This window comes from Talpa occidentalis, unplaced genomic scaffold (assembly GCF_014898055.3).
Source record: "Talpa occidentalis isolate TD23 unplaced genomic scaffold, MPIMG_talOcc4v2.1 talOcc4.16, whole genome shotgun sequence".
NCBI classification, from domain to species: Eukaryota; Metazoa; Chordata; class Mammalia; order Eulipotyphla; family Talpidae; genus Talpa; species Talpa occidentalis.
Window position 1 is genome coordinate 11,650,527 of NW_023601653.1, and position 14,372 is coordinate 11,664,898.

The 14,372-nt window shown below is 43.1% G+C and overlaps 1 protein-coding gene and 1 non-coding gene across 7 annotated transcripts in view; one reads left to right on the top strand and one right to left on the bottom strand.

Moving 5' to 3' along the window:
* LOC119247363 (putative tetratricopeptide repeat protein 41) overlaps nt 1-14,372 on the top strand; it is a 54,775-nt gene that overhangs the window by 25,283 nt on the left and 15,120 nt on the right. For 5 of the 6 annotated variants that reach the window (XM_037513747.2, XM_037513745.2, XM_037513744.2 and 2 more), the window contains 3 exons: nt 6,908-7,047; nt 10,461-10,632; nt 13,904-14,051. In XM_037513747.2, coding sequence (XP_037369644.1) covers nt 6,908-7,047; nt 10,461-10,632; nt 13,904-14,051 — 460 coding nt within the window. The remainder of the gene's footprint in view (nt 1-6,907; nt 7,048-10,460; nt 10,633-13,903; nt 14,052-14,372) is intronic. The other variant, XM_037513749.2, reaches the window with a different exon arrangement.
* Nucleotides 173-279, bottom strand: LOC119248545 (U6 spliceosomal RNA). Its single transcript, XR_005125968.1, has one exon. It is a non-coding gene; the product is annotated as a U6 spliceosomal RNA (small nuclear RNA).

The window sequence follows — 14,372 nt, forward strand, 5'->3', positions numbered from 1 at the left end:
CCCCATAGTGTGTCTCTGGTTTATAGTTGCTTTATGATTTTGATTTTTACTTTGTATTGATTAGTCTTTTTCCTGGTCCCTTATTTAGGTTTTCTAAATTCCTGCTATGAGTGAGACCATCCGGTATTTTTCTTTTTCTTTCTGACTTATTTCGCTGAGTATGATCCCTTCTAAAAATATGGAACGCTTCACGAATTTGCGTGTCATCCTTGCGCAGGGGCCATGCTAATCTTCTCTGTATCGTTCCAATGTTAGTATATGTGCTGCCGAAGCAAACACTAATATTCCATTTTAAATGATTTTCTTTGCTGTGCTGTGTGGAAATCCTCCTCTGATACGGCTACATTTTTAGCAAAAGACTAAAATTTTTACAAAAATTGTTGGGGGCATGAGTAGACTCCACTGTGCTCCAAGTTTAAGGGAGCAGGGATGAGCGCCTGGCAGCAGCAGCCACAAGAAGGAAGTCTTGTGGGCTCTCCGTTGGGGCGTAAATTGGTGCAGTCATTATGGAAAGCAGAATGGAGGTTCCTCAAAAAATTAAAAATGCAAATTCCATTTGACCTGGTTATCCCACTTCTGGGTATTTATCTGAAAAATATAAATACACTAATTTGAAGAGATAGATGCATCCCAAGTTTAATGCAACATTATTTACAACAGTCAAGAACTGGCAGCAACCTAAGTGCCTGTCAATAGGTGACTGGATAAAGAATATAGAGACTCTGCTTCACTGTGCTATGTCTACACCGCAGGATACTACTCAGATATAAAGGATGAAATCCTGGAGTGTTTTAGTGAAACAAGTCAGCTGGAGAAAGGTAAACACTGGATGATTTCACTCATCCTGGTGTGCAGAGAACAAACAATGCCCTAAATAAAAATAAGCTTCTACACATTCCTGGTTACCAGAAAGAAGAGGAAAAGGGGGTGGGGAAATCAGGTAAAAGGGATCAAACATATCATAGGAAGGATGGAACTGGATAGAATGGGTGAATTTAGTGTAGTGTAGACACATATTGACTTTAATGATGCTTATATATATTTTTAAAGGATTTATTTATATATACAAGAGCTGGGGTACAGGCCACGGGTGTGTGTGTGTGGGGGGGGAGGGGATTCACTAGAGACAGAGTGGGGAACAGAACAGGCAGACTGACTGAATTACACTGCTGAGAGGAGCAGCGGGTGAGTCAGGAGAGGTCTGCCGCGCCATGTGGGTAGCTCCCTGGCCAGTCGGGGGATCGAACACATACTGCAGTGTCTGCGGACAGCTTCATAGGTTGCATCCTAATCCCTTGCGCCCGCCACCAGGGAGGCCCATTGATGCTTATATAATCTTATAATACAGCTACTTCAATAAAAAATGTTCTGAGGGAAAAAAGAAATTCCCTGGTGCCCGTTTTGATGCTCATTCTGTCTTACTCTGTGTGAAAGGTAAATAGGCTGCTTACACTTGTGGCCCCTGCTTGCTTCTGGAAAGTTCCTTTAAAAGACGTGTTTTCTCCAACTCTAACTTCTCCTTAGTTTGGTGGGACAGGCGGAATGGGGGCTGCAGGGGCGATGCTTCTGGAAGATGCTTCTGGACGCAGCGCAGCGCGGTGCTGTTTCAGCGCCTCCCAGCGGACTGTGTGCGTTGGCTCCCCCTGGTGGCCGCTACGAGAACAGGCAGGCCAACTCCGCCTTAGGTTGGCTGCTGGCTCTTCCCGGGAGGCTTGGCGTCGGCCCCGGAGATGCCAGGGTTACCCCTCCTTTTCGGGTTCTCCTGGGGCAGCGGCATCTCTGATTGATGACCCATGGAGAGGTCTTTGAGCCTAGAGGATTTCTTCTGTGGTTGGACCGGTTTTAATAGCTTCTCTGGAACACGTGAATGAACAGTACCAACTTTTCATGAACTCAGGTAAGAAGTTTTTTGCCCTTCATTTCTTCAGAAACCTTTAAATATTTTGGATAAACGACACAGAATTGTTTAGTAAACATTAAAAAGGTGGCTCTACAGAAAAATAAAAAGAGCAAAATGCAATTTGCAACGACACAGAAAACATGAAATAACTCTGAATAAATTTAACAAGAAATGTGTCCAATATTTTTATTTAGAAGCTTCAGATTTACAGAAACTAAGATTTCAGAATGTAGCAAGACATACCATATTTAGAATGGGACAGCTCAATGTGTAAAGCTCTCAATTCTTCCCCAGCTGAACTGGGGAACAGAGGCAAGACAATTCTAATGGAAAGCCCAAGGCTTGGGAAACATCTAAATTTTCACAATAATTCTAAAGTGCAAATAAGAGCTTAAAATAATTAGGGCAATTTGAATGTCATATTATTTAAACATATTATGAAACTATAATAGTAATAATAATAAAATACTACTGGCAACAAAAGCATCATCTTCTCCCTGTGTCCTCCCAGGGCAGAAGGGCCACCATCCACCTGATTGAGAGGCTCTGTCACTTCTTGATTTCTTCTGACTATACCTGGGTCTGATCTGGACCGGGAAGTGGGTCCTCACCAGACAAGAACCTACTTGTGTCTTGATCTTAGGCTTCCAGCTTCCAGTATTATGAAAAAAAAAATGTTATTTTGAGAAGGAAGGGGAGCAGGACATTTACAACCTAGGGTCACAGTGAGAACAGAGTCCCACGGGCTGTCAACAGGGTGGATACCTTGTCACCTAACTCTTGAATGTCACAATTTTCTTTGAGTGGACCCTAAAAGGGACACAATTTTCCTTGTGTCAGCAACACAAGGAACAAAGAGAGTGATGAAGAGAATAAAGAATGGAATAAATTGCCGGCACTGCAAGAAAAAAGAAAGAGTAACCGAAGAGGAGCAAGAGGTGAAGTGAAGATCAAGCTTTACAAAAAGAAAAAGGTCTTATTCATCTAGTTCCGCTGAAAAGGACACTTCAAAACAGAAGGAAAAAAAAACAGAAGAAAGAATAAGATCAAAAAGAGAAGCATTTGGACAAAAAAGAGAAGAAAGGAAAAGCAGTCTTCTATCAGTTATAGTTATGAAATCTTCAAAAAGGAACTGAGACTTTGGCTTGGGCTACTAAATTAAGAATTTTGGTTTTGAAAATTATTGGACCTTTATTACGCTTTGCAAGAGATGGCAGCTTTTTCCATATTAGAAAAAAAAATCAGGTGGTTTATCAAATAAATAATGCCTTGATAATAATGGCCCACTATTTGATATAAAATTAAGTTACCTTACCCCAAAATAAATTCCAGAAAGATTAGAGTTACATATAAGGAAATGAAATGTTATATTTAAAAAATTATAAGAAACTGGAGAAGAGTCTAAGCAAGAAAACAAAAGGGTAAATTGTGAAGATGAGTGATAAATTTATCTGAATAAGGGCCTCCCCGGTGGCGCAGCGGTTGAGCGCTGGGTTGCGAAGCTGCCCGCAGCCTCTGCAGCGCCGATTCCATCCCCGGCTGCTCCCCGGCCACCAGAGGAGGGTCCCACATGGCGCGCAGACCTCTCCTGCCGCCCGCTGCTCCCCTCAGCAGTGTACTTCGGTCCTTCCGCCTGCTCTGCTCCCGGCTCTGGCTCTGGTGAATTCTCTCACCCTCCCGCGATTCTGACTGTACCCAGTGCTTGTATAAATAAATAAATAAATAAATCTTTAAAAAAAAAAAAAATTTATCTGAATAAAACATGGACTTTCTATATGTAAAACAAAAACAAACAACACAGAGCAAAAGAGAAAATCAGGAACACAGTTATAGGGCAAATGAGTAGCTGGGAAAAATGCTTGTAATGCATATAGCAGACAAAGGAGGAATATTTCTCATATGTAAAATGCCATTAAAATCAACAAAAGGCACTGGTGAACTTTTCAGTAAAAATAGGTGAGATCTTGAGACCATCCAGAGAATATTTCAGTCTTTGACTTGTTAACATCAACGGATCTTTCTGAACATGCCTGCCTCTTCCAGACACTCTGGCCCTTGACTTTGCTGATATACCCTCCCCCTGACTCCTGTTGGAGCCCTCTGACTGCTCCTTTTCTGTCTCTTATCTCTCTTCCTCCTTTTCTTCCTGGCTTCTCTGTGTTAGAGCTCCTTAAGGCTCTTCTTCCGCAGCTGATTTCACTGTACACGTGTCCTTGATGTCCAGGTTTCATCCCAATCACACTTGTCTTCTGAGCCCCAGATCCACATACTCAAGTGCCTGCCTACCTCTCCATGTGGCTAATCTCCAAAGCTCCTCTAACCTCAAAGTCTGAAACTAAACTCAGGAGCATCCCTCAAAATTTAAATTCTCTTCCAGGGACCATCTCTCAATTTACCACTTTGGATTAATCCACAACACTTTTCTTTCCTTAGTCCCTTCTCAAATCGATTTCATCACTGAGTCCTGACATTTTTTACATTCTAAATGTTTCTTAAAATTATGTTTGTCCTTCAGCACCTTTGCTTTTATCCAGGTGTCACGGCTGCTGTACACAGTTGTGAAGGCTAATGATAGGTCTTTACAGTTCTTCCAGGTCTTTTTAATAACTGCCTCATTTATTTTTGTTGCTGAATAATATTCCTTTGTATCAATGACATACAGTCTATTCATCTATGAAGGATATTTGAGTTTCTTCCAGCTTTTGATGGTTATAATGCTACTATAAACATTGACCTTATGTGGCCTATTGTAACAGCTTTGTGACTAGTCTTTGCTACTTTTGTTTTTATCCCTATAACATCCGCTTAGTAGTCAGGATGAACTTTTAAGAATGTCAGCTTGATCACGTTACTTCCCAGACTGACTGCTTCAATGCCCTGCTGATGCACTTGTACTGAAAACTAAACTTCTCAGCTTACCTGACAATGCCTTGTATAATCTGACCCCTGCATGTTTGGGTAGCATTATCTTGTAAGATTCTTCCTCTTGACCTTTAGGTGCCAGTCACTTGGACCTCTTTCCATCCTTTAGTTACCTCCTGCCTTTGGACCTTGGCACCAGCAGTTCCTTCTGCCAGAAATGTCCTTCCACTCATATTTGTACTTGCTCTCTCTGCTCTTCAGCCTCTGTCTGTCAACTCTGTCGGGTCATGCCTTCCTGCCCTAGAGCCTCTATCCAGAATTTCCCACATTTTATCTCAAAACCTTCTATTCTTTTTTTTTTTTAAGATTTATTTTATACAAGAACCGGGGTACAAGCCAGATGCGTAGGAGGGTGAGAGGATTCACCAGAGACAGAGCGGGGAACAGAACAGACAGACTGATGAAATACACCACTGAGGGGAACAGCGGGCGAGACAGGAGAGGTCTGCTGTGCCATGTGGGACCCTCGCCGGCTGGCCGGGATTGAACCGGTGCTGCGGAGGCTACAGACAGCTTCACATTGCGGCGCTCAACAGCGTGAGCCACCAGGGGGTGCCCAACCTTCTATTCTTTTTTAAATTCTCAGCTCAGTTGTCACTGCCATGGAGAAACCTTCCCCAGTTCATGTCACCTTCTTTTTGGTGGTTCTTATCATAGTCCTAATTTATTTATATTTGTTTATATGATTATCTTTCTCCCCACTCCCCACCTCCTCTGACAGCCCAGCTGGCAGCACCCAGGTCTGTTTGGGCTCATCCTTTCTCTACTTACCAGGATGGTGCCTGGCCCACTGCAGGTATTCAGGGGCTTAGTAAATGGTTATGGTCATTGGAGGAATTAATTCACTGAAGAAGAAATACCAGATTTCATTGGTTCTAAGAAGGAGGCTTATCAAAACCTAACATTTCTGAAATAGGGCTTTATTTTGCAGTTGATGTTTTCTCAGAGTTGGTGAAAAACATTTAAATTATTAATAAATACATTTCGGTGTTTTGTTTTGCTAGTAAAGAAAGGAAAATTAAAACAATTTAAAATGTTATTTTTCGGTACCACATTGGCAATGATTTTGGGAAACAAGAATGATATTGGTGAAGGCATAAAGAAATAGGTACTAGTTCATGTAACAGTAAGAATTTATATTGGATCAGCTCATATTGGGCATCTATATATCTCCACTTTGGCAATCTCTATCCAAAGTCTTAAAAGTATTGACATCCTGTGGCTTATTTAATTTCTAACAGTTGCTCCAAGGAAATAATTGGGGGCTGCAGCCTCGTCTGTTCTGCTTGGGGTTTGGAGCTGAGAAGCTGCTTCATTCATTGTAGATGCTTGTTAAATATTTGCTCTGGGTGTGAATGGACATCCACAGACAAGTTGGCAGAAAGAAAGCAGGATGGTATTCAAGGTCTGGGTGGTCTACAGCTTGAGCAAAGGCATGGATGAAAAACAAGGACTGTGTTTGTATCAAATACATTCAATTCAATAGATGAAATAACTTGAAATGTAGCAAATGGACAAATGTAGAAATTTAAATATTGGGATGTTTGGTAAGAGTGATTCTGAAAATGATAACTTTGTAGTACTATGTATTTAATTAGGTCTTCAAGTTCAAAAATTCTGTTTATTTACAATATGTTGGTGTATAATAACACACAACACACACACACACACAGTTTGCTCTGTATTTTGTTCTTTCCATTAAATCCAGTAATTCAAAATAGTCACAACAGAGGGCAGAATTGTGTAAGATATTTAAATGCCTTTTTCTCCTTGCCTGAAAATCTCCCCCCAAGTTAATTATAATAATACCCAGATTGAACTAGAGAAATATACTTTTTCCTTCTTTCTAGCTTTAGAAGTTTACATACCAACAACATTATTTTAAATAATTATAGTTTTTCATGCCCAAGTTTAAAATACTTGGTAATGCATATAAACCTTAATAAAAGCAAAATACTCATAATTTGAGAGAGAAACACAGAAAGATGGATGATGTATTTAACTCATGATTCAAGATTAAGCAGTGGGTCCTCCTTGTTCCTTTCAAATATGCTTCAGTATTATTTACCTTTCTTTCCCTTTTAGTGCTGGAATGCAGGCTCTTTGAGGTTACTCCCACTGATAAATGCCGATTATTGTTCTTTATTGGGAGATTTTTGAAGTTCATGGGCAAGATCAAAGAAGCAAGAGAATTATTCTTGGATGTCGAGGACATGTTAGTGAAGGTAAAGTGAGATATAATTGTAAACCCTTCAAATGTTATTCCTTTTGTATTAGCTGTTTTCAGATACAATTTACCTTTGTTACTTTATGATTTAGTCCAGAATAGAGGAGTCAGTTATGTTCATCAGTGATAAAGCTGTGATTTTAATCCATCCCCCAAACTGTGCATACACATATGTGATGTACTATATATAATATGTATATATAAAATAATTTTATTGATTTTCCATTGATTTACTGAACTACATAATTTTTTAAAAAGATTTATTTTATTTATTTATGCATATAAGAACTGGAGTGTAGGCCAGAGCGGGGAGGTGAGAGGATTCACCAGATATAGAGTATTGACTGAAATCCACTGCTGAGGGGAGTATCGGTGAGACAGGAGAGGTCTGCTGAGCCTTGTTATTATGTGGATTAGCTCCCTGGCAGGAGATAGGTTGAATGTGCTGAGACTTTAACCCCTGAGCCACCAGGGAGGCCCCTGAACTACATAAGTTTAAGGGATGCAACTTCTCTTTTATGTGTGTCTAGGCCTCAGCTCACCCACCACCACATTTCTAGTGACCTTCCCACTGTCAGGGTCAGGCCCTCTCCCTTTCCCTCCTACTGCTTCCTGCACCTTCTACTGATCACTGTGTTGTTTTTTTAACAGAGTTAGCATTGTTCTGGTTGTGATTTTTTATTTGCTAAACTGTGCATTAATGCTAACAAGCAGTAAATAAGGAGGAGCCATTATAGAATGAATGAATACCAATAGGTGTCATTTTTTTGGGGGAAAAGACAACATTCATGAAGCAAAAAGGGAAATGTAGTAGTGGGTTGAAATGAACTCAAACCACCCATTAAAGACTTAGTTGTAATTTCATGAAAATATTGGGAAAAGTTAATTGATTATCTTCTCCCTGTATTGATTTACTTTTTCTGAAATGTAAACTTTGATCTTTGTTGAATACAATGGAAGTGTTACTTCTACAACCATGCTTTCACTGACATTTAACTGCCTTTATAAAATTATAAATTTTTACTGATTTCAGTAGCATCTGTATTTCCTGAGCAGTGTAACTTGAGACAAACTGTTTTTCTTTTGAAACAAAGACCTTCAGATTTTCATATAGCTCTGCCCTCTGTGTTGACACACATCTTCACAGAAGGAATTCTTACAAAGAGATTTATGAGACTCAACTTGCAAGTCCTTCTATGGCCGAGACCATGCTCATTTACCAATTTATGTATCCTCCATGCCATAGCCTAACCTGTGGGGACTTTGCAAATATGATGAATGGATCAACAAGTCAACTTAAACTTGCATGTACTTCTTCTCCTTAGAAGGTAGTGAGTAGCACACGGGCTGTTTGAACTGAGCCAGATCTTAAGTGCCTTGGCACTTACTGCTCTGTGACCTTGGCAAGACTTCTAACTTCTAACTCAGTGAGTTCTCATTGTTGAAGATTCTTATGCCTGTTGTGTGGGGCTATTAACAGAGTCAAGTAAGAAAGTATACAAAGTAAGAAAGTATACATAGTATATTTAGTTGGCATGTAGTAAGGTCTTAAGACTGGTAGCTATTTTGTTATTATGACCAATGAGTTACAAAGAAACTGAGCGCAGGTTAGAAATCATAGAAAAATTTGATTTAAGCTATTTTGATCACTGTTTCACCTTTCCGGGAATAGAACGTAATGATTCTCTGGTATCTGATAATTGTGGAATTTCTATCATGCTAATTTATTTTCCCCATGAGGTCTGCATTTTCATCACCAACATGTCTGAATAGCACCAATTATTTTATTAAGTAATCATTGAGTGCCTGATGCAGTCATTCATTCATTAATTCATTCATTCACTCATCCATCCACTGACTCATTCATTTACTCATTCATCCATTCACTCAACTAACATTTTTTTGAGGATCTTGTTTGTCCCAAGCGCTGTGCTGGGGGTTGGTGTGACAGCAGAGAGCAAACTGATAGCAGAGAGCTAGGCAGACCCAGTTTCTGCCCTCAAGGAACTCCCAGGCTAGCCGTAAGTCCCTGCCAACCTCTGTGTCAGTGATGAAGCTCACCTCTGGAAATACGCCATTGTGAGGGGGTGAGGCTGGCTTTGAGGGAGTGGTGCCAAAGCTTAGACATTCCAAGAGATTTTCCCACTTTCAAACCTTCCTTTCAGAGGCATTAACCTTATGATTTTATTCTCAAAATATTTTTGCAACAATTCTTTGAAATAAGCCACCATGGAAACAACGAGAAGAATTTTCTGAAGACATTTCCAAAAGAGAAATTCTGAAACTCTTAGGCACTGATGACTACTTTGAACCATGTGCTGACATTCTTGAGCATTCTTGAGGGAAAAAGATGTGATGTATATATTCTCTGCTATGCCACTTTTATGATTTTTTCAGATTAGGTTCCTTCAAAATTTTATTTATTTTTTCATAGAAGAACTGGGGTGTAGGCCAGAAGTGTGTGTGTGGGGGTGAGAGGATTCACCAGAGACAGAGTGGGGAGCAGAAAAGGTGGATCTACTGAAATACACTGCTGAGGGGAGCAGCGGGCAACACAGGAGAGGTCTGCTGCGCCATGTGGGTCAGCTCCCTGGCCAGGCATGGAACTCAGGTTGTAGTGGTGATAGCACTGAGACTTAACTCCTAGCCACAAGCGAGGCCCTCATTTCAAAATTTTAGTGCAGTGGATTGTAACTGGGAGGCACCCCCCTGCCCACCCCTTCGCACACCTGGAAATATTTGGCATTGCTAGAGATATTTTTGCTCATCCCCACTTGGGGGTATTGCTGCTGGCAGCCAGTGGGCACAGAGGCCAGGCATGCTGCTAAATAGCAGGCAGCACAGGGCCCCATAGCACAGGGTCTTCCTGCCCAGTGTCCAGTGCTGCTCAGGTCTAGAAGCTCTGATTTAAATGGTGTGTTTGTTAAGAGAAAAGTAGGTCTCACTACCCTCCCACTGGTTTTCACAGTAGGTGCTGCTGGCGGCAGGAAAGCAAAGGAAGCAGTTTTGAAGGGCCTTCTGTTTATGCAGCAGGGGTGTAGCTGATCAGGAGCTGTACTGGCCACACTGGAATTCCAGGTCACATGGGCAGTGTTTTTAGGTGTGCACTTGAATTCTGGATAATCCCTCCTCTGGCACCTTTAATATGTGCAAGACATCATCATGGCATCCTTCAAACATTCTTATTGCCACTAACTAGCAACCTATGAAAACATTTTCCAAAATTAATTTTCTGTTTGCAACATCTTTCAATAAACTCATTGTTTTGTAAATATTTGGAATTGCTGTGACATGTGCCATCTTTGGCAAAGTCATTACAAATTGAGCCTTCCTCAGGCAGGTGTCAACGGTCTTGCCTGATGGGGCAATGCTGTGTCTCCTCAGGGGGGGTTTCTTTCCCATTTTGTACAGATTCAATCCATGAGGGAAATGCTCGTCAAGGTGCAGAACACTATTGGAGAACTCTACCTGGAGTTAGGGTTGACCCAGGAAGGGTTCCAGTATTTCCAGAAAGCATGGTTGAAAATGATGGAATTTTCGTCAAGCAACTTAACAGACAACCAGGACTTAGTGAAGCAAAAAGGTAATGGCGGACACAGCGGGGGGGGGGGAGTCTCCCCACAAAAAGACAGGAGAGGATATGTGTGCTTTGTTGGCTTGATTTTGGGGGCAGTGATTGGCACAAGAGAGTTAGCCAGAAAAGCACTCTTCCGGCAGGCCACCCTTTCAGATGGCCCCGGGTGCTTGTGATGCGCCTCAGAAAAAAAGGCTTCGATCAGGAAGGGGGCCATTCAGAGCTCAACTTTCTGGGTTCAAATCCCACCTGTCCACATCTAGTTCTGTGTCTGCAGACATATGCCAGCCTGTTTGGGTCACAGTTTTCATATTTGGAAGGGAGGAATCACAATGGCACCTATGTTGCAGGTTGTTGTGAGGCTGAAAGCATTTATAAGTGACTGAAAAGCCCCTGGATGGGTGCTGGCTGGTGGGTAAGTTGTGCCACGAGAGAGGTGCCATTATTTTATTCTCTTGATGCCCAGGGCTGCTGTAGTCCCACTGCAGGGGAGAGGCAAAGGGTGCCCATGGAACTGGGGTATTCAGCATACTTGACCTGCTGATTCCACTCAGACTAAAGGGCTCTACTGTGTTATAGTTAAACAACTATCAATTAACTTTTACTGCGTAACAAACAACTCCAAACTCTGACTTAAGACAGTAGCCATTTATTATTGCCCAGGGGTCTGTGGGTGGATGGGGGTCCCTCCTGTCCAGGGTGGGCTCATGCATGTGCTCAAGGTCAGCTGGTAGGGCCCAGTAGGCGGGCTGGTCTTGAGACCTTCTTTTTGATGTCTGGCACCTGACTGGGTGCCAGATGGGATGAAGGGTGAATGTCCCCAGGAGGGTAGCTGAGCCCATTCACCAGTGGTTCATACTTGGGCGCAGCGCTGGCCAAACACTCCTCCGCTCTGCTCGGCTGGTCCGAGCACGTCCCCAGCCTTCGTGTGCAGGTAGAGCAAGATTCCACCTCTTGAAGGAAGGAAGCCTGGGGGGACCCTGGTGCAGGCTGTCATGGAGAAATTTTGCAATCTACCACCAAGGCTACAGAGCAAGGTCACCTTGGGCAAGCTATTTACCCTCTCGAGTCTCATCTATAAATTTATTTTTATGGTAATTGTTATCACCTGCTGGATGCTTATTCAATGGAAGGCCTATTAGCTTGTGATCTCTTTTATCTTCCAATACACCTCGTGTAGAATGTGTTGTTACTCCCAGTTTACAGATGGGAAGCTGAAGGTCAGAGAGATTAAATGACTTTAACTTCCATTGGGAGCATAGCTGGGACTGGGAGTTTGGCCCAGACCCTCTGACCTTAGATCCTGTCTGTAAATCCTCGCTGTCCAGGATTTTTGGAGGTGAACGTGGATGCTCAAGGCGCGGGGTCATTAGCAGCAGCTTGAAGGGGAAACACTGGCTTTTCAGTGTCCCCACACGGCTCAGGCAGGGATTCAGGACCCGGGCGTGCAGATGAAGAGGGATGGGGTGGGGGTGAGGACTCCATCCCGACCAGGGCCTCACTGGTTCAAGAACTACCAAGCACCTGTTGAGTCCTGCACGGTGACCAGGACAGAATCAATAATCAGCTCTCAAAGGGGGTGACACACAGCACTCAGGAAGGCAACGGATCAAGAATTCCAGGTCAGTACAGCCCCCAACTATTACAACATTTCACTGATGGAGACCTCTGTCCCGAGGTGTGCAGCAGGCCGTGCTGGCTAGGTATGTGTGATCACCCTCTGACCTCTGCGCAGAGACGCGTTTCTCAGAATGGGGACATTTAGGCTGAGAGCTGACAGGCTGCAGGGTCATCTGTGAGAGGGCAAGGGCATGGCAAGTGCAGAGGCACGAGAGGATTTTGCTCCGGCGATGTACAGAGACTGGGTGAGCACAGTGTGGAGGGCTCTGGACCCAAAGGGCCCAGGACTAGGGGCTCAACCGGCATCTGTGTTGTATTCTCAGTTCAGGGGAAGCCATTGTGGGGATTTAGGGTGCGGGTGGCACGTGTGGCTTCTGTTTGGAACTCACTTTTGCTGCTCCATGGAGGATATGTTACAGGGTGGGGAAGACTGGATGTGGGGAGACCAGGATGTGGTCTGTGGTTGCCCTGACACCCACAGGCTCACAGTGGTGGGGGAAGGGTGGGGGAAGGGTGGGCCAAGGGTGGGCCCTAGGCCATGAGTGGAAGGGATAAATGCTTCTTCATCAGTTGATGGTAATCCCTTATCATTGAACCTGGATTCCTAAGCACAGGGAATTAAATCTGCTTTTTTTTTTTTCATGTTAGTAATATTCTTAAATTTTTTTTTTTTATAGAGGCATGTTTTTATTTATTTATTTATTTGTTTTGTTTGTTTGTTTATACATGCACTGGGTACAGTCAGAAGCGTGGGAGGGTGAGAGAATTCACCAGAGCCAGAGCGGGGAGCAGAGCAGGCAGAAGGACCGAAGCACACTGCTGAGGGGAGCAGCGGGCGGCAGGAGAGGTCTGTCGCGCCATGTGGGACCCTCCTCCGATGGCCGATGAGCAGCCGGGGATCGAACCGGTGCCGCAGAGGCCGCGGGCAGCTTCGCAACCCAGCGCTCAACCGCTGCGCCACCAGGGAGGCCCACATGTTAGTAATATTCTAACACCTTCTGGGAACATTGTTATGTTTTTTTCTCTTCCCATAACAAAGTACCACTTAAAAAGCTCTTTTCCACACCCTGTGCAAATTTTTTAAACATTGATTTTTCTTTGGTTTTTAAGAGGACACTTTCTATGTTAGGAGTCTGTATCATTATCAGAATATACAACTTTCCATAAAAGGGTAAAATATTGGCCTTTGCTGAGAGTCTGTCCCCAGGACAGTGCACATCTAGGTCCAGCCTCTTATTTGTTGTCTGGTTTTGGGGACTGATCCATGTGCTTCCTTTTTAAAGGCTGTTTCAGTTTAATTCTCTCACCGCCAGACTGCACCAGCCGCCTCCTGGAGAACAGGGCTACCAGAAACAACTGCTTCCTCCCCATCCACGTTCTCACTCTATTTCTGACCCATTCATTTGCAAAACAGACTCCAAATTTGGTTTCAATCTCTTGTCTTAGCTCCTTGGCCCTAGAATTGCTGTGCACGCACAGATTTGTTATATGAAAACTTACTCCCATGGAGCATTGGTCAGGAACTGATGTAAGAAAAAATCCTGGCCATGAGCAGTGATGAAGAAATGATGGTAAATCCTCTGCCTATTGGCATTTTAACTCTTTCGTGGGAAAAAAAGCTTAAGCAGCACCTTCACCACCAAAAATGTGTTCCCTGCAGGCAAAGTGCTGAACAACTTGGCAAAGTCAGCATCTGAGGAGTACTTGAAAGAAAACAACATTCTGGATTATGTTACTGATATTTCCAGCTTGTTGGACAACAACCCCCGCGACCAAGCTGACATGAAATACACCGAAGGTGTCCTGATGTAAACATGTATTTTTTTCTTGAGAATTGTCTTCTTTTCTGTACTAGCTTTGATTGTTAGCTTTTAGGTGTTTGATATACTTAATCCATACTTGTCAATCCATTTCCCACTTAACTGATTGTCTCAAATGCTGAACTTCAGCATTTTCGTCCCCAAGTTCAGTGGTTCTCCACCAGAGTCTGGAGAAGCTTCTGATTGTCAGAACTTGGGGGCTGCTATTAACAACCAGTGGGTAGATACTGGAAACACCCTCTAGTGCCCAGGACAGCCCCAGAGCTAATTATCCAGTACTACATGCCGATAGTGCTGAGCTGGCACTCT